The sequence below is a fragment of the Desmodus rotundus genome, chromosome 6 (genome assembly GCF_022682495.2).
Source record: "Desmodus rotundus isolate HL8 chromosome 6, HLdesRot8A.1, whole genome shotgun sequence".
Lineage (NCBI taxonomy): Eukaryota > Metazoa > Chordata > Mammalia > Chiroptera > Phyllostomidae > Desmodus > Desmodus rotundus.
The window spans coordinates 133,139,503-133,164,543 of record NC_071392.1 but is presented as its reverse complement, the minus strand read 5'-3'; the positions used below and the strand labels follow the sequence as shown (position 1 = coordinate 133,164,543).

The 25,041-nt window shown below is 37.2% G+C and overlaps 1 protein-coding gene across 4 annotated transcripts in view; it reads left to right on the top strand.

The window, feature by feature from the left end:
• The window catches only part of RALGAPA2 (Ral GTPase activating protein catalytic subunit alpha 2), a 374,904-nt gene that overhangs the window by 176,562 nt on the left and 173,301 nt on the right, over positions 1 to 25,041 (top strand). For all 4 annotated transcript variants that reach the window (XR_006655322.3, XR_006655321.3, XM_024559518.4 and 1 more), the window contains exons 22-24: positions 24 to 122; positions 360 to 515; positions 24,798 to 24,926. Coding sequence is in view for 2 of the 4 variants with exons in the window: in XM_024559518.4 (XP_024415286.1) it covers positions 24 to 122; positions 360 to 515; positions 24,798 to 24,926 (384 nt within the window). In the remaining 2 variants the exon portion in view is untranslated. The remainder of the gene's footprint in view (positions 1 to 23; positions 123 to 359; positions 516 to 24,797; positions 24,927 to 25,041) is intronic.

Below are 25,041 nucleotides of genomic sequence, written 5' to 3'. Positions count from 1 at the left end.
AAATTCTTCTCTTTGTGAATTAGATTCGAGATAATCTAGCAATAAGCCTGGATAACCAGTCTTCTCCATCTCCTCCGCTCTTGATCCCACCACTCAGAATGTTTGCATCATGGCTATTTAAGGCAAGTTGATGTGTTTTTATTCCTTTATTGTAATTTCCTCTTCCTTCCTGAAATTGAGTTTTAAAAATGTAATTGCCCAATACTGGATGTTTCGAAGACAGTCTCGGTATTTCTAAAGCCAACACATCCCATATCTCCATAAACAACTTTTATGGAAAACAGAAAAATAAATGAAATGTTGAAATGCTCTGCTGCATCTGGAGTTGATTAAATCTTTAAACATCATCTTCTTGGCAGGCAACAACATTGCCAAATGAATATAAGGAAGGCAAACTACAAGCCTACAAATTGATCTGTGCCATGATGACCAGACGCCAGGATGTTCTGCCAAACTCAGACTTCCTGGTGCATTTTTACCTTGTGATGCACCTGGGATTAACCAGTGAGGATCAGGTATTCTGTGATTCCTTTACCATGGTAGTGCATTTTTGGGAATGTGCATATAACTCTGCAGGTCAAATTAGGGTTTATGAAAACACATCAGAACTGCTAAAATTCTCAGTAGTTTTGACCCTTTCCTACACAATACCACACTGGTCTTTCCAAAATGTAAATAAGATTTTATCATATACCTGTTTCTTCTCCCCACTGACTTCACATTGAATCAACCAAATTTGAATTTTATTCTATGCACTTCTATATAATCTAACCTTTGCTTATGTTGTCAACTTCAAAAAGGCTTCAACCACTTTTTGTTGGGGTTCTACATCACATATTGTTTGAAGAACATGATTCTGGTCTTATAAAAATGTTTGAATGTTTGAAAACTCTTGTTTTAGAAGTTAGAATGTATTTGTGGGAGACCTCATTCATAAATTAGGGGTCCTGACATTTCTTCATCAGGAGTTACTTTCATTTCTTCCACAAAGAAATATTGGTGGTTAAGTTGAAACAGAAAGGCCAAAGGAGTCATTAGCAATAACATCTTTTTGTAGACTCTGTGTGTACAGGGTGGGGTGTGGCCAGACCCTGACCTTCCTCTCTTGAAAAGTCTCCTGCCAGTGGGAAGAGGACAGGAAGGAAGCCAGGAACACCCTGACTCTTGATTTTCTATGTGAATATCAAACATATAAGTGATGTGATTGATTTGTATTTCATAGAGAATATTCTGGACTCTGCTTGGAGGATGGATTTAAAAAATGTGAAAGTGGTAGCATAGAGTAGCAAGTTGGGCCTGGAGACAGATTAATTAGGAAGTAGTTAAATGAATGTATAATTATTTTTTAAATGATGAGATCTAAGATGGTAGCATTGGAGATGGGAAGAACGAGTAGGAAAGAGTCAAGAAATTGTAAGGCATTTAATTTTATTACTAGGTCTTTACCAATTTTTGAGCTATGTGGAGTGTAGATATTTATTAATGAACTTGAATCATTCGTGAATTGTAAGTAGCCATCTTCTCTGTATTTCTTTCATTCTTGAATGTGTGATGCAGATACAGACTTTTTGATACCCCTAGGATATATGTAAGAGGTCATTCTGATTAACCACCTTTTCTTTTCTTTCTTTTTTAATAAAGATTTTGTTTGTTTGTTTGTCTGTTTATAGAAGAGGAAGGGAGGAAGAAAGAGACAGAGAGAAACATCATTGTGTGGTTGCCTCTGAGCGCCCCCTTCTGGGGACCTGACCTGCAACCAGCTTGTGCCCTGACTGGCCATGTGCTCTGACTGGGAATTGAACCAGAGACCCTTTGGTTCCCAGGCCAGTGCTCAGTCCACTGAGTCACACCAACCAGGGCTTAACCAGCTTTTCTTTGTTGCTTCACAGTGCACTTAAACCTTCCCAACCAAAGTATTGCATTATGTTCCCTGATTAACAATTAGAGCTTTAATCTTTGAGCTTTTATCTGAAATTAATAGCCATACTGATGAACTGAGTTGTTTTTATTATATTTGCTCCAATTTCAGCATTGTATAAAGGACATTTATATCAGGCTAGACTTAGACCCATAGTCTCATTTATTTCCTAAATAATAGAAATAGATGGGAAAGTAGAAGTGTTTGTGCTCTGTGCTCAGATATTTTGCAGCCATCATTGCAGGTGGAAGCATCTTTTGAAGAATGTTGCAACTCAGGGCATGTGGTATAAATAGGGAAGAGAATTAACTCTCACAGAGAATAATGAGATCCCTCAGTGACAGGACCAAGAGATGATGCTGTAGTTAACACTGCTGCACTTGCAAGCAGTATTTTGCTAAGTTTTTGCAGAAAAAAAACTTACTTGGAAATAATAATCAGCTGTAGAATCTTCTAATTTAATAAAAACAAATTTAAAGTTAGCAGTAAACAGTATTTCTAGACTGAATTCTCTTGAAAGTCATTACATAGGTGTGAGTTTAGAAGCATCTTCCTACTTTTAAGTGTGTTGGAGTGAAAATGAAACAATAAAATGAGATTAAATAAGTATAACATATGAGAACCCAAAATATTATTTTGAAAAATAGGATTTTACAGTGTAGGAAAAGTTTTCAAATTTTACTTAAAATCATTTTCACATTGTAATATATGCCATGTTTTTTTGTTAATTTGATCTTTTGTAGTTCGTTGTAAAACACATAAATCTTTTTTTTTAAAGATTTGATTTATTTATTTTTAGAGAGAGGGGAAGGGAGGGAAAAAGAGAGGAAGAGAAACATCAGTGTGTGGTTGCCTCTCGAGTGCTCCCTACTGGGGACTTGGCCCACAACCCAGGCATGTGCCCTGACTGAATCAAACCAGCGATCCTTTGGTTCACAGGCAGGCACTCAATTTGCTGAATCACACCAGACAGGGCAAAATAATGCATAAATTTTAAATAATGGCCCATTGCTAGCAGTAGTTCCACTGTCAAGATTTCTAAGACAAAACGGGGATATCATAAATCTCTATTTTATAATCTCCCTGCTGTTTAAATATCTTTGTTTAACAGAATTAACTGTTTTGCTTTAACCTTTACAATTACTGGTATATTTGTTAGAAGCCCTGGCTGCCAAACATAACACTCTAAATAAACTTTATTCCTTTGCCAGAAGAAAATTACACAGATCTTCCAATGAAAGAAACTTCTCATTTAAGTAAGAAATATCTCTGGTAATTAGTTTAACTTTGGCCCACATGTCTAAATAGATCATTGGTGGTTGTTCCAGAACTTATATGTACTTCTGGAAACACATGTTATATTATAAAAGGAAAAGAAAGCTTTTACCGTAAATAGTGCAGTTAAATTCAGTTTTTTAATTGGCAAACTGTGCACCTGTGACGACTACCATCGCAGGGCTTGTTTCCATGTTGTGAGAGCTCTCAAGAGCAACCTTTTTATGTAGTCTGGCACTAAAGCCTTTGGTCATGCAGAAAGAACCTTATAATTTTTCTTATTTTTAATAAGATAAGTAATAACAAATAATTTTTAAAATTTTAACGTCTATCACCACATTAAAATCTAAGGTGCATTTCTTCCTTTCGCCTCTGGGTGGCACACTTGTCTGCATGACTCAGCTGTGTGGATCAAGGACCACCACTGAATTTTAAAATTGTCTTAAGGCCCAGGGGGCCTTGTGAGCTTCACCGTGTGGCATGGGCATTTTACAAATGCTTTCCTAAATCTGAAAGCATCAAAATTATTTTAGTAGTGACTAATAATGTGTTGAATTTGAATTAAGCTCTAAGATGTTAAAAATCTTTTTTTTTTTTTTCAGATGTAAGGGTGCTTGTATTAATTAAAGACTTTTTAAATTAAAAAAAAAAACTGGGAAATAGATGTCTCACAGATTGCGTCCTGTGATACAATCATGTGCAGTCGTTGATTCATCTAATACATTCAACCTGTCTGCCGTGGTGCGCCACAGAATTTGTAAATCATACAGTACCTGACTATTTAGTCATAGGCACTGACCTCTTTTTGTTAGCTTGTCAAATTAAAAAAATGACAACAGCCAACATAACAATAGCTGTCAGTGTAAATGAATCAAAATTATATCTGGCTTTTTGTCAGAGCAGCAAAAAATACATTTTTTGCTATGCCACAGAACATTAGTAATTAGCTTATTTGTGCCACAAGGTGAAAAAGGTTAACAATTGCTGATCTAATATGATAGCAAATTAATTATGTAAACAAATATAGTCACCTCTATATTTAAATAATAGTAAATTACAATAAATAGCCAGAATTCAAAATGTGACATTCCAAATCAACTGTTTTTAATATTGGTTGGACCAGTTTTAGTTATTCTAATAACTTTAATAATATAATAGCTAAAACAATGACCTTATCAAATAGTATTGCCCACAGTGTAAGTTTATGGTTTTTTAATGTGATTGAAAAAAATACTTTGAAATGGCTTTATTTTCCCTCAACTATAAATTTTTCAAAAATTGATTCTGTTTAATGGTTTAGAAAAATAATTGGGGTCATAAAGACTCTCAGAATAACTGTAAATTATGAATGAAATTTGGGGTGCTTGTGGGACTGCCCAGCCTGCCTATGAAAGGTCTTCCGGTTGGCCCTCCTCTGCACAGCTGCTTTGTGTCCGGGGGAGGGCAGAGAGTCTTTGTTCCCCTGTCACCCACAGTGCCAAACTCTGCTGGGAACTGCATGATGCTGTCCCATTGATTCTTCTTTGCAGTTCAGTTAAAGAAATATTATAACCTATTGTATAAATAAGTAAGATTCAAAAAATACTGAGAACTTTTGTCCAACGCCACATATTTTTTATAAAGACTTAGAATTTACAGGCAGGCCTAGCTTATTCCATAGGGTATATCTTTTTTCATTGATTCACAGTTGACAAATGTGTCAAGCAAACAGTCCTTGGTCCTATTCCTTCCTTCCGTCTTGTTTTATTTTTATTTTATCCTCACCTGAGGACATTTTTTCACTGTTTTTGGAGAGAGAGGAAGGGGGAGAGAGAAACATGGATGTGAGAGAGAAGCAGGGATTAGTTGGTTCCTGTACATGCCTAGACTGGGGAATCGTATGTTCCTGTGCCTGGAACTGGAGATCGAACACACAACTGGGATTGAACTGGGGATCAAACAGGCACGTGGCCCAACCGGAAATCGAACCCACAGCCCTTTGGGTACAGAAGACGCTCTAACCATGCCACACTGGCCAGGACGCCTTCAGTCTTGTTTTACCTGGGCTCTGACCCTGGTCTCATCTGATCTCAGAATCCTCCTTTTTGGAATACTGTCTCACACCCAACCGGCAAATACCTTTCATAGTTGCTTCCTAGTTCATCACCTTTTAATTTCTCTTCTAAAGCAGTTCCTAGTTCTTAGATTTTCCTAATGCTTAAGCAGATTTTTTACCTCAGTCTTCCCAAAAATATTTGGACATGAAAGAAGTTATGATTTGGATTTATTAAGAACAGTTCCAGTTAATTTCATCATTATTTAAAACATATGGAAAGATTAATATGTGTGAAATGGAAAAGGACAGTTGAGGAAAGCAATTTTATTTTCATGTTTCTAAGAACATGTATCAAAGACTGGAAGGTTTTCTTTGCTTAAAATAAGCTGTGTTTTAACTGTGACTTACAGATTTAATGTCTTAATGTAATTTGTCTGTTACACATCAAAGTTGAATTCTCTTTAAATGAAAAGCTTGTATTAATGCAGAATTATTGTTGTGCAAATTTGCATGTAAAAGTTCTGGGAAATACTGGTCTTTGTCATTTTCATCTGTAATGTCATTATCTCATCCTGTAATACACCTGAAAAGCATGAGGCTCTCTCCACTGGAGGAATATGTATTATTTTTTCTGGATATAACAATCCAGTTACAAATCAGAATCATAATAATATAAAGTTATGATATAGTATAATGTAGTGTGAAATTGTGTACAGTTCAGAGCATGGACTTCAAGACAGCCTGTGTGAGCTCCAGTCTTGGCTATACCCTTACTCAAGTCGTTTGGCCTTGATATGCCTTGGTTACCTTACCTGTAAAATTAGGTAATTATAGTGCCTACCTCAGAGGGTTGTTTGAAGACTTTGAGGAGGTAAAACATGTAATGGACTCATTTTGGAGCCAGGACACAATGGCCTTCAGTTAAGTGTGAGCCCTTGTAATGATACTGAAGAGGGTGAGAAGAAGGACAGCAACAGTTTGAGTAACCAGTTTTATTTTTCTGGTATCTTAAATGTTGACTCTGTTTCTTCCTCCATATATTTTCTTTTGAACACAATGATTTCACTAAAAATGTAGTTAGGCATTGAGAAATTTCAGAACATGTGGAGAAATAACCTCTCCCCACACTATGGGTCAAACATAATAATATGTTTAATTAACTCTTGTGTGATTCCAAAACATTCTTGTGTGTCCCTGGCCCTTGACTCACTTTACCTGTTCCTTGCCCCACCTACCATGACTTATAAATGATAGAAGCGAGAAAGCTGGGCTCTGTGTGTCACTAACTCCTTGCAGCTGGATTGTCATGGATCCAGATTCCATCTGGCAGAGGCAGCTATGTGGCTCTGGAAAGCAGACATGAGGAGTAATGGGTGGCAGCTGTTGTAGAAGTTTTGCTCAGGCACCTGCATTGCTGGTGACATGAGCAGGCAGCAGAATCTGCAGGAACTGCTGTGGTGTGCCTGGGTGTTTCTGCTTGCCACCTTGTTCCTGGCTATAGAGGGTTCACAGTTGGTTCCCTGGCACTTGTAGAAATTCTATAAGCCATCTTATGTCATGATACAAATCCCCTTCCTCTTAATCTCAGCAGAGTGGATTTTATTGTCTGCAAGTAAGAACCTGACTCAGATGGTGACTACTCTGCAAGGTACTGTGCTAGGCACTGGCAGTACATGATCAACACTGGTTTATATATTTCAGCTATTAAATGCACTTGTAATGTTTCTTTTCTTTTTCTCTTAATTTTTGTTACTTTCTTTGTAGCCAAGAGTAATTAACTTGTTCTAGGAACATTTTGTTTTCATTTAATTTTATATTTTAATGAACCTTTTTGCTATACCAATGTTAAAACAATTTTAAACATTACATATAAAGTAATATTCTATCAAAGAAGTCAAAATAGTTCATGATTTTCTTAACAGATGTTACAACCTCCTCTCATAAGGTACATGATGGAATAATATAATAATAGTCATTTGTAAAAAATATCTCAAGGGGCCCCTCAGTGAGCTATGAAATCAAGCTGCAGGGGTGATACTTGTAAATTGGCCATACCTGACTCCTTTAATAGCCCCAGACAGCCTGTATCATGCAGTGATATGTAATAATTGCATCACTTTTTCTCAGACAAAGAATTGATCTTTGCTGAAAATTTACTTTTAACTAGAACCATATATGTTAGAGTCACATAAATTTATAAATATGTCTAAGGCTGAACATAAATGAGTATTTGGTTTCAGAGAATGAAGAATTAAGATGGCAAAGTAGGGACCTTGTTTATCTCATATCCAGGGACATAATTGTAATACATCTCAAAATATATGTTCTGTACATGAAGACTTTTTAAAATATTTTTTTAGATTTATTTTACTTTTAGAGAGGGGAACAGAGGGAGAAAGAGGAGGAGAGAAACATCAGTGTGCCCTAGACCTGGAATCGAACCTGTGATCCTTTGATTGGTAGGCTGGTACTCAATCCAATGAGCCACACCATCCAAGGCAGAAAGTATTTTTTTAAACCAGTGTCTTAAATTCATGGGATTTTAATGTAATTCTAGCAGGATAAAGTGCATATTTATAAATTTAAAGGTCTACTTGATGTTTAAAGGATTAAATATTAACTTTGGGATGTTTCAGTGCAGGAAATTTATAAGGCTAACTTAAAAGCTTCATTTAAAAACAATTCTTAAAAACTATAGGGTTGTACAGTAAGTAAAAATAGGACTAAGTCCAGGCCTTATTCCTAAGGTTTTTAAAAATGGGGAAATCTATCTTCCAAGACTATAGGATATAAGATAGCTTCAAAATATATCCAGCGTTTGACTTTTACGGCTGGCAGTCTTCTTATTGGAAGCTAAAAGACATGGGTGCTAGATTCAGCTTTGTTACACACTGCCAGTGGGGACTTGCCGGACCACAGATGGTCAAGTGAATGAGCTGGACCTGAGGACCTCTAAGGACCCCCTTATTGAGCATTCTTGGATCCTCTGATTTATTTTTAAACATTTTATTACTAGGGTCACATTGTTCTTTACTAAATGTCGCTAAAGGTTCAGTAAACATTTCTCTTGGAATATTTTTCCTTACTATAGTAAAGACCTAATTAGGTTCTGAAAGGTATATACAGTAGTATGATGCATGTAAATGAGAATCTATAATATCCATCAACTTGTGCAAAAGGCCAAATTAGTGATACACAAGTTACAGGAATTTTCCTGGGTTGAATACTCCTCTAGTTAAGTTGGTTTGAAAGGAGCTCTTGGAGGAAGTAGAATTTGAGCAGGAATTTCAAAGATGAATAGGATTTAGATGGTAGGAGGAGAAGCAGGGTGGAATGTCACGTGTCAAAGACACAGACCTTCTCAAGCCATGTTCAAGGAACAGCGACCATAGTGATTTTGATTTAGTGCCACATATGTGCACTGTAGAGAGCCTTGATTCAGTCTTTTTTATCCAGTGGATAATGGGGAGCTGTTGAAGATTTTTGAGCACAACACTCAACATGACAAAAAAAGCATTTTAAGAAGCTTAAACTACAGTCATTATGTGGGTTGGATTATAATCAGGAGAGAATGATGACAACAAGCACAGAAAGGGGATTACTGTAGTAGCCCAGGGGCAAGGTGATGAGGGCCTAACAAAGACTGAGATATGGATGGGGTTTGTGTATGTGTGTAAAATTATTTATATGTGTGTACATATGTATATATTTATGTACATGTATGTATATGTGTTTTGTGTATATTGTGCGTATATTTGTATGTGTGTATATGAAATACTTTGGACAGGTAAAATATAATGCTGAGTGGTAAATGCCCTGAGAAGGTAGAGACTTCTGATGACACTATACCCATTATCTCTGAAAGCAAAAGTTGATTCAGAAGAAGAAGCAAGAAGCAAGAAGATGAATTGAGGAAACGTGGGGGGGGTGGAGCAAGGTAGGATATGATCCCTCTCTTCACTGTGGACATTGTTGCACAAGGGCAGGCTAGATACAGCAGGGGTTGTCCCCCAAAGAATTCTTGCCTGTTAGGAAGTAGAAATGCGTGGGAAAGATTTCTAGGTATGTTTTCTCTCCACTTGAGAACGTATTTTCTACCTGTTGGAATTCAAACAGTTGATATATAAAGTGTAAATGTTTTTACATTTGTTAAACTAGAACTTCTAAAGGTCCCTGATATTTTATATATTTGTTAGTCAATTTTGTTGCTCTTTGTTTTTGAAAGTAATTTGACACTTAAAAACATTCTTATTTTTCTAAAAATATAATTTTATTGGTTTGAGTTTATTTACATTAAGGATATTTTATTGAGTATAAAGGTATACTGCAATAAACAAAACTTGATTTGACTTAGGTTTGCTGGAATAATAGCTACAAGGTAGGTAGTATGTATTAACCTCCTCCTGACATGTTATTAAGTTAATGTTAATTCTTATTATCATCACTTACTATACAAATTCAGGGTCATCAAATGTAGAATCTGTTATATAATTAGTGTTAATGCCAACAAGTAATATACAGTGGTTTCTGAGTGTTTCCTACAAAGTTTCATGAGAATGTACAAGCCAGAGATCAGTCCAAGTTTTATCGAAAAAAAAATGTATTATAACTTTGTCCAGCCATCAGTGGCTATGAGACTTTAGATACCGCCCCAAAACAATATATTTGCAATTTTTTTCTTTCTTTTACAGCTGTAAATCCAATAATTATTTTCACTAAGCTGCAGACTGAACCCACTTACACCTAAATAAGGAAAGTAGAAATATGTAGAAGGTAACAGATGGTTGGGGTTTCAGTTATGAGGTTTAACACATGTGCAGTGAACTTGTTTCACAGTTTTAAAAAGGGTAAGATGATAGCATGGGAGGCTGATCCAGACAGGAAAAAGACTACCTGAGAGGCCAGAAACTAGAGTTTTGTTTGATATCTCTTTTTGAAGTTAAAGGTGTAAAGACTTTTAAATGCTACAAGTGAAAAAATATGAGTTATCTGTATATAGCTGTAAGTGTTTAATAAGCACATGCTACATGAAATAAAGCATAAAATGCAATATAATAGCAACTCAGTATATGTGGAAAATTGGATTTTTTTAAAAACTGTTACCATGTGATATAGTATATAAGCTGACCTGCAAGTTTCAGTAGAGAAAATGTTCTTTTGCCCTGAGGTCTGTCTCTAGAAAGACTTACTGTGGCCTCCAGAATCTTCCTTAGTAGACTAACTGGAGTGCATCTGGTCTTCTCCCAGACACAGCAGGCCCTCAGTAAATGTGTGGATTAATAGAAAAATTTTTTTAAAGATCAAGACCTTAAAACCAGGTGGCCACATGGTGAAGAACGAGTGACCAAAGTAGCTGAGCCGAACCATTCTGGTTGAGACTCTGGCTCCAACTATCAACTTCAGTGCAGGCTTTAACCTTCTAGAGTGGTGAGCCAGCCAATTTCATTTTCCTAGAACAGTGATTCCTGAGACATGGGTGGTGGGGGAGTTGCCACCACCCCTACTTTGGGGACCAATGTCTGGAGACATTTTGGTTGTCACAAATGGGGGAGTGAGGTAGTCTGGCATCTAGTGGGTAGAGGCCAGGAATGTCATCGACTTCCTGTGTTTCACAGGTCCAAGACAAGGAGTTTACAATCCAAAGTGTCACTAGTGCTCAGATTAAGAAGCTGTTCTCGAGGAGTACTGTGCAGATGACACCAGGAAGAAGAGGCAGGCAATGTAAATTAAATGACAAACTTAATAATCAAAAAAAGTATAGAAGACTAGCTCTGTCAATTTAACCAAGGAAATTAAAACATACACAAATGTAACCAGGGAGATTAATATAAGAGGCAAATGTTCACATTGAACTAGATGAAAATTGCTGATATTGAACTGTTTTTCAAAAAGGTGGGGGGGGTGATTTTGTATGGTTCAAACTTAAAAATTTCTGCATTTTTCTGCATTTATATTTTAAAAATTAAGAAGTAAAATATGGAGAAATCTGCTTAGTTCAGTGTCAATATGAAAGACATCTGAGATTGATTTAGTCTGAAAGCCCAATTGAATAAGTAGTGTAAGTCTGCACCCACAAAGCCCAAAGCACTGAAGCATGAACAGAGGGAGGGAGGGGGTCAGGGTGGTTCTCTTCCTCCCATGCCTGCCACTCAAGTAGCTGAGAGGAAGAAAAATGGTGAGAAAATGGCATGTGTGGTGAAGAATTGGTACACGGGCACAGATCATTGCTTCCTTCAGCTGTCTGGAGCCTCATCTGTGAGGAGAGAGGGATCAGGGTGTCTTACTTCCAGAGCATGGACTGTTTTAGACTCCAGCTCACCACCAGAGGCATTTTCTAACCCACTGCCCTGTTCAGGCATGGAGGGTGATGTATTTGAGGTTTGTATGCCCCTTAAATGCTTAATTATTCATCGAAGGCTATTTGCCCTGGCTGTCTCACAGGCAGCCTGGGCAAGAGGGACATCTATTTTAGAGCTTCAGCCCTGGCCTTGCACTTAAGTCGCTGCATCCTTGAGTCAGTGACCACCTAGCGTTTTCAGGCTTGAGCTTCTTATTTCGTGAAATAAGGTCATTGTTGTTCTTTTTGGGGACTTGGAAAGGCGAAGACAGTTAGGCCTTCAGTAGGCATGGTGCAGGCACTGCAGACGGGATTTATTGTTTGAAATATCACTGTTGACCTGCAAGACCATCTTTTTCTATTTAGAAGTCTATGAAGGTTTTTAAAAAATTCACATTTTTCTTTAGGCAGAGGAGAGCTGAAAGACAGTGGAATTTCAAGTGCTAAATAGTACTAGGAGAGGGTGGTGCTTTAACTCCCATTTGGAAACGAGTGATTTTCAATATAAGAGATTTGAAATCTTGACTGTGGTTTATGATCCATAAAGGATAGTTTGGATACAAGGAAATAATGTCAGGCAAAGCACTTTAAATTGCAAGTTTTGTTTCTGTGAGAGAGTACTCTCCTTGTGGGGAATAATCTCTTCTTGTATGTTAATTTCTTTTCAATACATAGCAATAAGTGGTAGTGTATTAATTGCAGATTTTTCAGCTATTAATGCTATTTACTGGAACACATTTTAGAGAGAATACTGTTTTCTATAGAAATCATACAGTTTTTCTTTTGTTCTTCCATGGAAAAACATTCTTTCCTAGGTTTTCCAAAGGAAAACCCCTATGGCCTAGAGAAATTTTAGCAGAAAAGAGCTTTTTATTAATCAGATATTAAAATAGAATACCATTTTTTTCAGCACTGGAGTCTTGTGTTGAACGTGTTCAGCATGGTCTTTTTATCAAGAACCAGTGCCTTCATCTTCCCCTTGGTCCCCATGGGGCACTTGCTGTCCCGCTGCAGGAGCCGTATGCTCCTCTTCCCTGGCCTTGCTCTGCGTAGCTGTCCCCTGCCCCTAAGAGGTCATTGCTGCAAGGCAGGAGCTATGCTTTATTCTGCCTCAGACTCCTCCCAGCAGCTGACATGGTACCTTCAACCCAGTCAGCATTTGAGAAATTTGTCATCTTATTAAGTGTTTTTTTAAGGAAATTATCAGAATGACTTGACTTTCATTTCACACTTTTTTAATGAGTAGATTTTAAGTTTATTTTAAGTTTTAATTTTCAGTTGATCTTTACCAAATATTTTAGTAAGATCATGATTAAAATGAGTCAGTAATATAAAAGCAATGATGTATGAGGCTCTAGAATTTACAAAATGCTTTCAGATCAGTTTCCTGTGCCCTAAGAAGTAGTAGTAATTCTGTTGTCCAAGCAAAAATGTAAAAAAAAAAGAAAAGTATCTGTTGCGACTGCTGTATGTAACTCATCCAGATCTCCATCCCACATTGGTGGGTGGTCTGTAGACTCCCATAATTGAATGATCACTGGATTTTTTTTTTCTTAATACAGAACACGGACATGTTAAAAGCTTCAATGTTGCTCTTATGTGCAGGTGGATAATTTCATTTTCAAGGAACCAAACTAAAGCATATGCATTTTGTTTTAGCCTAGAATGAATAGAATGAATAATAATGGTATTCCTATGTTTATTACTTTCCTGGTGTGATAACATTCCAGAAGACATGGGAAGTTCCAAAAGAAATAGTTTTCCCCTTTAACTTATTTCTGGTCATAGGCTGGGAAATAGCACAGCAGAACTCAGCACCACCTAGCAGGCTCACTTTCACCCAAACCTGAGAGCCAGATTTCCCAGGTGAGAAGGAAACACTTTCAAATGCAGTGGAGGCTAGCCTTAGCAGCACCAGAAGCTCTAAGTCTTTCAGGCAGAGTTGAGGCTGGTGTGGGCTTTCAAGCAATCCCTTTGAGGGAAAAATGGGAATCTTGATTTCTTTTTGCAGTCTTGGGAAATTTCTTGGTGTTTTTCCATAAAATATTTTAACCTGACCTCCCCGCACCCATGCCTGCATACACACAGTTTCTTTCTAGCACTTTCCTAAGAAGAATATTGAGGTGGGAGGCTCATTTTTATTTTGAAGATAGCATTTTATGACCCAGTTTCCTCATGTGATAATTCTTTGAGAGTAAGAGTTATATGTATATGTTGGAAACACATCTTTAAGCCATAATAGTCATTTGCTCACTTCGCTTAAAAATATAACTTTAATAAATATTACTTGCATTTTTAAATGGTTAGGCAAAGTGAATGAGATGAAAGAATAATTTGTACTTTGGAGGTAGGTAACATCCTCAAAACGGTGTTGTGCTTTATATTTGAGGCTGGTCATTCATGAATGTTAAATGGTGCTCTGTTGCCTCTGAGCTAATGTTTTCTCTTCCTATATGGAGAAGGAGCACACTTGGGTTTGTATCCAGACCTTGGGGCAATTTCTGTCCTTGATTGATCTCCTACTCCATATCTGTAAAATACAAAGATTAGATATGACCTCAGATCTTCCCTCTCTGTTTTCATGATTCCAAAGGAACAGATTCAGTACCCTTGTTACCCCAATTCAGTAAAGATGTATTTTCCCTAGTAAATTTCTGCTTTGTTCTAAGGTAACATAACTGTGTAGCTGGATTCCAGCATGGGAGGGAGATGATTATTCTGTTTGGCATCATGGGTGATGTTGATTAAACCTAAAGTGTATTAAGGCTATGGTTTTATCCAAGAATTTCTTTTTAATACTGAAAAAAGAATCTATTTCTAGCAAATGCATTCCTAAGTCATACTGGGAACAGTATGGCTGCCGTCTCTTGCATACCTGTTTTAATCATATGTGTGCATATTTCAATCATTGCAGTAATTCCTACCTTAATGGTATGGCTTGCATAAATTATGCATTTCTACCGATCTTGTTATCTATGAGTGCAGTGACTCAGCTTTTACTTCTGCTCCAAAGCATTGCAAAAGCTGTAGAGGAGGGGAGTACTAGAGTATGGAGACTTGATTCAGTTTATCCTCTTCTGAAACAAGCAGCTGGTTGCCTCAGAAAGAGCAGTTTTTAGTATCCTTCTATTCCATCCTACCCACCCTGCTCCCCAGTCCCTTGTAAATTCTTGGGATGGACAAATACCATTCTGTGTAGACTTGTTTCTGAGCTTTGGCCATCATGTTTGGTCCTCTTTCAGAGTGCTGCATGAATGTCCTGTGTTCTGAGAGTACTTTATGCACACGAGTCTGATGCAGCCTTGATGCTCCCACTGTCATCACTTGCCAGTGGCAACTTACTGAACCCTCATTCACTAAAAGCTCATTGTGAGGAGTTAATAACTGCTGTAGAGCATCTGCATCAACCTCATTAAGCCAGCCGTTGTACAAACTGCAGTGTTGTGGATTTGAGGCTTATCAGGGTCACAACTAAGACAGCCATTACATACTCAGACCACAACATCTTAAAGGCGTGATTGATATAGCTGGTAAGTCACTTCTTTCTACAACCCTCCAACATTTTCCTTCGTCTTGTGGATCATAAATGTGCCAGAGTTTCTTGATGGGTTGTTCTCCCCTCAGTCTCCCCATTACAGGAAGCACATGTAAAAGCAGCCCCTTGTGATCTGTGGGCTGGAAGCAGAATGTTGTGTTGGTCAGAGTAAAGGGGGCTTTATATTTTGATCACATTTGCTGAGGGCTTGAAGCTGAGGGAATGACCCAATTCATGTGGTGATGGGTAAGTTCTTTCCCAGAGCCTCTGATCTCTGAGTACCTTGAGCATCCTCACACTAATTCACGAATGTCCAAAAATGTTTTGAGAAAAGGTTGCTCTGGGGTTTGGATGTCACATCATTGGCTTCGGCTTTCTTCCCACCAAAGAAACAATAAACATATCCCTTTTAAACTCTCATGTTCTCCCTAAGATCAGGAACGGCACAAGGATGTCCATTCTCACTGCATCTATTTGATGAATGGTGTAGTAGATATTCTAACCAGGGCAGTTAGGTAAGAAAATTATTTAAAAGGCATCCACGCTGGAAATAAAGAAAAGTTATTTGTATTTATAGAAAACATGATCTTGTATATAGAAAACCCTAAGACACAGGTGGCAAACAAGGCCTGCGGGCCAAATCCAGCCTGGTACCTTGTTTCTACCCAGTGGCAGCATTGAGCTCTTGCTTAACTGTTAAGGAGTAGTTACATTTATACAGTCCTAAAATTACACTCGGCCTTTTGAAGGCAACAGCAAGGCTGACGTGGCCCCTGGTAAAAATGAGTTTGATACCCCTGTCCTAAGAAATACACACACACACACACATACACACACTAATAGAATGAATAAATGAATTCAGCAAGGCTGTAGGATAATAAATCTGCATGCAAAAATCAATTATATTTCTTTTTTAATCTCATTTATTTTTTCATTTTTCTTTAATATTTTTAAATTGTTGTTAAGTACAGTTTTCTGCCTTTTCCCACCACCCCTCCCCACCACCCCAGCCCTCTCCACTTCCTTCCTCTGTTTCCACCCCTCTCTTGTTATTGTCCAGGTGTCCTTTATAATTGTTCCTGTAAACCCTTCACCCTTTTCCCCCATTATCCCGTCCCCTCTCCTCTCTGCTCACTGTCAGTCTATTAAAAAATGAGCAAAGGACTTGAACAGACACTTCTCCAAGGAGGACATACAAAGGGTCCAGAGACATATGAAAAGATGCTCAGTATCATTAGCCATCAGAGAGATGCAAATTAAAACCACAATGAGATACCACTTCACACAGGTCAGAATGGCCATCATAACCAAAGCAACAAACAACAAGTGTTAGAGAGGTTGTGGAGAAAAGGGAACCCTAGTGCACTGTTGGTGGGATTGCAGACTGGTGCAACCACTATGGAAAACACTATGGAATTTTCTCAGAAAACTAAAAATGGAACTGCCTTTTGACCCAGCAATTTCACTGCTAGGATTATATCCTAAGAATCCTGAAACACCAATCCAAAAGAACCTGTGCACTCCAATGTTCATAGCAGCACAATTTACAATAGCCAATGCTGGAAGTAACTTAAGTGCCCATCAGTAAATGAGTGGATCAAAAACACTATGGTACATTTACACAATGGAATACTATGCAGCAGAAAGAAAAGAAGGAGCTTATACCCTTTGGTGACAGCATGGATGGAACTGGAGAGCATTATGCTAAGTGATATAAGCCAGGCAGTGAGGGACAAATACCATATGATCTCACTTTTAACTGGTACCTAATCACCAAAATGAACAAGCAAGCAAAAATATAACCAATTATATTTCTATATACCACAATAAACAACTTGAAAATGAAATTAGGAAGACAGTTCCATTTACAGTAGCATCAAAAAGAACAAAATTTTATGAATAAATACAGCCAAGGAAATGTAAGATATATACATCGAATACTACAAAATGTTGTACTAAAAATTTTTTAAAAGACCTAAATAAGTGGGAATATGTCTCATATCCCTTAATTAGAATGCTGTATATTGTTAAGATGACAATAATCCTCAAATTTATCTACAAATTCAACACAGTCCCTATCAAAATCCCAATGGACTTGCAGAAATGAAAACGCTAATCCTAAAATTCATACACAATTTTAAGGGACCTTGCAAAACCAAAGCAATCTCAAAAAAGAATAAAGTTAGAGGATTCACAGTTCCCTACTTCAAAATTTACTCCAAAGTTAACAGTAATCTAAACACTGTGGTACTGGTGAAAGGTTAAACATATATAGATCAGTGGAGTCCAGAAATAAACCCATACACCTATGGACAATTGATTTTCAGCAGGGGTGCCAAGAGATTCAGTAGGGAAAGAATAGTCTCTTTAGCAAGTCGTGCTGGGAAAACTGGATATCCACATACAAAAGGATGAAGTTAGACTCCTACCTCACACCATATATAAAAATGAGCTCAAATGGATTAAGGACCTAAATATAAGTCTAAACTATAAAATTCATTTTAAAAAGAGGAGTAAATTGTTGTGATCTTGGACTTTGCAGTGAATTCTTAGGTACAACAACAAAAGCACAAGCAACAAAAGAAAAAAATGGATGAATTGTACTTTATCAAAATTAAAATCTTTTGTGCATCAAAGAACACTAGCAAGTAAAAGACAACTCACAAAAGAGTAGAAACTATTTGCAAATCTCATATCCCATAAGGGTCTAGGGTCAAGAACACATAAAGAAGTCTTACAACTCAACAGGAAAAAAAAAGCCCATTTAAAAAATGGTGAAGGATTTAGTCCTCTCCAAAAAGACATAAAAATGGGGAATAAGCACATGAAAAGATGTTTTTCATTATTAGTCACCAGGGAAATGCAAATCAAAGCCACAGCAAGATACCATTTCACACTCACTCGGGTTGCTATTACACTATTTTCTTTTCAAAATGATGAGGAATTGAAGAAATTGGAACCCTTGTATACTACTGGTAAAAATATTAAATGGCAAAGCTGCTACAGAAAGATTGGTAGTTCCTCAAAAGTTAAACATAACTTTTATGTTGTGTTTAACTTTGGTTAACTTTGGCTGCTGTAGCTCGGTTGGTTGGAGTGTCATCACATAACCAAAAAGTTGTGGGTTCAGTTCCTGGTCAGTGCCCATACTTAGGTTGCAGGTTTGGTTCCCGGTCCAGGTACATAGGACTCCCAGTCTGGGTGCATACAGGAGGCAACCAATCGATGTTTCTGTCTCACATTAATGTTTCTCTCCTTTCCTTTCTCTAAAAGAACAATGGAAAATGTTCTCAGGTGAGGATAAAAAAATTTTTTTTAACAGTTAAACATAAAATTACCATATTAACCAGCAGTTTCACTTCTAGGTTTATACTCAGAGGAATTGACAACAAGTATTCAAACAAAATCTGTACACAGATTTTCATGGTAGCACTAGTGAAAATCATAGGAGTCACTAAAAGATGGAAACAACCCAAATGTCTACCCATTGGTAAAAGGGTAAATAAAATGTGGTCTGGCCATACAATGGGATATTATTTGGTTATAAAAGGGAATAATGTATTGCCACGTGCTGCAACATGGATGAACCTTGAAAACATGCCAAGTGAAAGAAGCGAGGGAAAAAAAAAGCCCACCTACTGTACTTACCAATGAGCCATATTCTGCAGTGTCCTTGGTAGGCATGTTCATAGAGACAGAAAGAAGATTAGGTTGCCTGATGGAGGGGGAATGGAGAATGACTGCTAATGAGTAGAGGGTTTCAATTTGAGGTAATGAAAATATTCTCAAATTAAATAGTGATGATAGTGCACAATTCTCTGAACAGACTAAAAACTGAGTTGTACACTTTAAAGGGTGAATTTTATTACGTGCAGATTATGTCTCAATGAAGCTCTTAAAAACAAAAACAGCAGTTAAGATAACCTGGTGATACAACAACTCCAGTATAAATTAAATGCATAGAGTTTTCTCAGAATCCCTTAATCAATCTCCCACTTTTCCTGAGCAGTCTTCATCAGTATAAAGGCAAGGAGAGTTTTTCTTTATAGGGGTGTGGGATTAAGTGTAAAGTAATCATAAAAAATATGGGCTTGAGGTTACGAAGACTTTCTTGGCCTTCTGCCTGGTGGTTCCCTCTCTCCTAAAATCCCGATGCTATGCACACTGTCAAAGCAGCTCCTGTAATTGTCAGAAGTTTATTTTTTGTGATGAGAAGCACTAGGGCAATTGTGTTTCCCCAGTCTTGGAACCAACTCATCTTTCATGTCATACTTCTCCTGGACTTGATAACATAGTTATACTGAGAGAAGTCACATTTTTCTGGCATTTATAAAAATCTGCTTTTTATCCAGATTGCACAAAGGTAATGTAAAGGACATCAGCAGGGATCTTGAGAGTAATTTTTAGCTTTGTCCTGCTATATTTTTATTTCCAGTGACTCTTCTATAAGTGCAATGTTCATGACATGATCTGCTGTGCTTTTTAAAAAAGCCCGTATTTTAAAGGCTTTGTTTTTATCAATGAAAAATGCTACCTGAACCAATGTAAAGCATGGAAGAGTCCAGGTACCCTCTTGTGGTATGTAAAAGATGTCTTTGTGCATGTGATGGAGCAGAGACTCACTGGCAGAAGCAAGAGAACCAAGCCTTTGAAGGCTCTTCAGATTTGTGCTTCTGGGTAACTAAAACCTTTCGGTCACTGAGCATTTCTGAGCTTTGCCAATAGGGCCATAATTGATACCTAGAAACGTGCCCTCCAGATACTGCAGGATTGTGGCTGCCTTTTGAATTGTTAAAGAAAACTTAAATTGTATCCAGGTTTAGTGTTAAAAATATCACTTTCCATTCAAAGTTTTTGATAATTAGTAATTCCACTTGGGTGTGGAATGAGTCATACCTTTTTATTAACCAGATTAATGGGATAAGCAGATCTGAAGATTACCCATAGGACCAAACAAGAGCTTCGTATAGAATTTTCTAGATAAAAGACAGGTATCTTATCTGAAAAAAATGATGAAGTTATTAATTGTGTACCATTTTAGTTTTCTTAAAATGTTAAAGGAGGAGTTCAGTGATTTTTGCATGCATAGATTTTATTTCTTAACAATTCTCTCTGGCCTCCTGGAAGGTCTGAATGACTTTAGGTGGAATAACCTGATCTGTTTGCTCCTGAGGAGCAGGCATGAGTTCCCTAAGAAAAGCCCGGGAGACAGATGGCTGGCTATTATGTTACAACCATCATCTGCTGCGCCATGAGCAAATATTAAGTGAATAATATGTGATTGGTGTGAAAGTACAGTTGCAACATTTCTAATTCTGTTTGAAGGATGGGGACTTCTTGAACATTGTGTTTCATAAAATACTATTTTGAAGTGCTTTTTGTTTACAGGGTTAATCCATTTTAAACTATTTTAAAGTGAACATTTTGCCTCATTTTTGACACCACTGTGCGATATTTTGAATTGAAATGGCCTGTAATGGCCCCCTTTTTTTTAATTTTCCATAACAACACGAGCACTAAATTATAGCTGTGCAATTATGTAAACAATGGAAATGCTTCAGGAATGAATCCTTCCTTTTAAATTTTCATTTTGTGTAATTGTTGGAAGGTTTGGAACCATAATAAACAAAATTATTTTACACATTTATCGTTCTAAAGGTCAATTATAAGAGAACTAAAGAAACAACACTATGCAAAATGAATAAACCAATTTCTGTTGCCATCACCATATGTTTTTTCTTATCACTTACGGTTTTTCCAGTTACTGTGTACATAGCATTCAATTAAAGCGATTCATTTACCAGGCCAAATGTGGTTTGTGTTTATGGAACTGTGCTTTGGAGGAGAGGAAACAACACACCTCTATTTGAATTACCTGATTTCTTGTAAGATCAGTAATAAGAGACAGATGTTCTCACCAGTTACTTTCTCATAAGCCTAAATCTTTTGATAAGCTGAAAATTCACAATTATCATCTTACAGTCTAGTTTTCACTCTCACTGTGTAGCATGTGTGTGAACTTTCAACCAAAAACAAGAGAAAAATACTAGTTTTGTGGTCTGTTTACTATATGACAGCATTTTGAAAAATGAGTTTTATTTCCCTTGAAGAAAAGCTTGTCAAAAAGTTTTGTCTATGTTTTAAACTGATGAATTTTCAAGAGTAAACAATTCCTATTTTTCATTGAGCTTATTGTTTAGTATGTTATTTTTTAGTCTGCTTAGAGTGAAAAATAAACTAATTTTTTGCTACTGGAATCACTTGTATAGGGTAAATAGAAGAATGGAACCTAGAAAATACATAAAGATCATTTTCCTGTTTTGTTTTGTTTTTTCACTTAAACACTATGGGTAATTGTTGTAATGCCTTGCAAAGGATATTACTTGAAAGCATCAATTTCTAGAGTTTTTTTAATTTCTGGGATAATATAATCTAAGACACTTATTTGTGCCACCTTTGAAATGTTTTTAAATGTTCTTTCTGAATGTCAGCAAAACAGTAGTTCATAGAATTCTGCAAAGTAAATTCTAGAAAGTACAATCTTTCACAATCCTATTTAAAAAAACATTTTTTTTTACTTGTCACCCTCACTCTTTACTTCTGTATGGCCCTTTTTATTTTACAGAGGCATGTGTTCACATCTATCATAACATTAAATAACAGCTCTGTAAAAGGAAACCATCCCATTTTATGGGAGAGAAATGTGAAGCTCTAGGCATGACATGATCTGCCATGATCACATATACTAGGCCTTGAACCCAGGCCTCGTGGTCTCAGTTCTAGAGAGACATTTCCCACTGGTGGTCACAATGGAGGTGGCACTGAATAGCCTCAAATCGCACAGTGGGAATAATGGCCTCTTTCTAGTCCTTTGACTCTCCTGGGTATTTTCTGCTTACAACACAGGATACTCGTTTTCCAGAATAATTTTATTTAAGTTCAAAAAAGTACTTTGAAAACAGACAAATAATACTCACTTTGGATGTGGACATGCCAATAGCATGGCATTGTACATGAATAATAGGTATTTGGGAAGCAGTGTTCTGTGCTATCTATATATAAAGCCCTGGAGACTGTGAAGAAAATTTCAGAGTCTCAAGATTTTTATTTTTCCAAAGATTCCATTTATAGCTATGATCTTGATGTATCGAGGGGAAGGTGAAAGAAGGAGTCTACTAGAAGTGAGTGGAACATTTTTTTGGATGTCCCTCTATTGAGAATATACAGCTCTCTTGAGTACCACACAGCTATTCCTAATTTTAAAATGTTAACCACAAAGATAAAATCTTTGGGTTGTTCCATTTCAGTGTAGATAAGCAAAATAAGCAGGCACATGACCATAATTTGGCGGACTAGCCATATATTTCCCTGTTTAACCCACACACTAACCTACTCCAATGCCGTCTTTAACTGACCTCAGCAGCACAGGCCCTGCTTCTCCTTGGGGCTCTGTCTTATGTGGGTGGCAGGGTACGGTAGGCTAGCCATCTGTTATTTTGCTCTCTCTTTCCAATCTTCTTGCCCATAGAAACAGGTTCCGTTGAAGTGATTGGCCAAGGTCCAGGGGTACGGGGAGCTATGTGACTTTACCTTGGCTACATGCATTTCTGCTGTCTTTAGCATCAGTGCCAACTTGGTAATTTTTTGTGAATGCCCCATTTACAGATCATTGCCTCTGCACATATGAATCTCATAAAGCAAAATGGATTTCTTTTACAAATTTTGGCTTTAGCTTATTAAAGGATTTCACTCATAATTACCATAAACTTATACCAGAAAAACATTTTTTAATTAAAAATCTAAATTCCAGTTGTGAAAATGGCTTATTTGATTTAAGTATGGGCTAAAGATATTAAAAATCTATAATATTCAAGGCTTAGTTCCTCATCTCAACAGATGGAATTAACACTGTAAACATAATAAAGTTAACATCATGGTTGTTTGCATTATTAATCTTCAAATGCATGGCATTCTGCTACCTTGCTAGCCAGGTTTGCACGAATCCTTTCATTGCAGCATATGTCAACAGAAATGTGCTTCCATCTGCTCCTGGATAGCTTGATGCTTGATATTCTGAGACAAGGCCCAGCACAATGCGTACCTCTGTGAGTAATTACAGGTGTGTGGTGGGGAGCCCAGGGCATTAATCAGAGGCTTAATTATGAAGAAGGTGGATCTTTTGTTCCTCTTGGAGCATGAGTTTACCACACACTTTTTAAACTGCAGCATCCATCTGCTAAGCCCCTTAGAATGTTTGCCTTGGCTGATATGGACCCTAAAGTGTATCAAAGGACGTGATTAAAGCAGGTTTAAACATTAACTTGGAAAAAGTGGTTCAGGTTTTTCTTTCCTTCCTTCCCTCATTTTATCTGTCTGTCTTTTTATCTATATATTTATTTTTTGTGTACAGGTGAAAGTCTACTGAAATTCTAAAACTTTCAATTAGGACTTGCTGAACTGTTTACCACATATGAGCTGTGATAGAGTAAGCACTGGGCAGTCAATTTAAGCATATAAACAGCAAAATTTGTAGAAACAAAATGAGTTCATTATGTAAGGAACAAAAATAAGTCTTTTATGAACACAAAAATTCTCTTTTTAGATAAGAAGTGAGGTTATTTTGATTACAGAAGGCTAATGTTAGAATTCAGCATGTTGCTACTACTTTGCTCTAATTTAATCAAATTAAATTGGGATTATTTTGAAGGATTTTTGAAATAGCCACACTGAAATCTGAGAAAATAAATGAAATTGTTTTTTGTATTTTGCTTTTTGTATTTTGAGACTGACTATAATTAGTAACATAACTATAGTACGTTAGCCTGTTTGATTAATGTGCATTGCCTAGAACTACATAAAAGTAGTTTTTGGTTTTCTTACTGATCCCCCTTGTGCACACACACTTACACAGATGGTTTCATAGATGTGGCCTGACCACGGGTGGCATGAATGCTGTCCAGTGGAGTCTTGGTCTGGTCTGCCACAGGCTGAATGGGTGAATGCCTCAGAACAGAGCTATTGGGCAGGGGCCAGATAGCCACTCACCAGTGAGAGGCTGTTCCAAACACAGGAATACTAGGTGTCTGGGCAGTTGGTGTTCTTCACAGTGCACACTGAAAAAAGGCTACTGATGCACTTTGTACTTGGACCTCACAATCACACTTATACTCAGAGCCACACCAAGTACCTGACCTTAGAATATGACCAATCACAATACTGCCATAGCGCTCCATGCATTCCTATGTTTAACCCATGAAATTACCTGGAGAGTAAAAATTTCCATCTTTTTGCCTGCTTTAAGGTTTTTTTTAACATAACAGAATGTTAGCTTTTGGAAATTGAATAATGTGGAAAGTGATAGATGTTCAAAGGTTTTATTTGTATATTTACCTTAACACTTCTGTAGCTTGTCCAGAGAGCTCACCTTTAGGTGGAAGTCATAAGAAGTGTCTAGGCCCAGTGACACAATTTAGATTTTGGACAAGTCATCTTACAGTTTAGTGTCCCAATTCTGTTATATGTAAAATGGAAACAATAGCCCTTGGACTAACTCGTCTCCAAGTACCCCCTTTACTGAGAATTTTCTGTGATCTGTGTTCTCGTAGATTATCTTACAGTGGTCATGTAGAGACTAATTGACTCCTTCAGAATTTTGTTATTGAAAATTTCAGTTGTGTTTTTTTCTCTTCCCTTTTAGGATATCTTAAATACCATTATAAGGCACTGTCCACCCCGTTTTTTTTCCCTGGGTTTGCCTGGCTTTTCAATGCTGGTGGGGGACTTTATCACGGCTGCTGCCAGGGTTCTCGGTACAGACATGCTGGCGGTGAGTATGACAATGCTCAGCATCCAAACTCCCAGGAGGCTTCACAATCACTAACAAGGTTCAGATTTCTCCACTCTTAACAGGTGTTGACTCATTAGTGCAATGTGAAACTGGG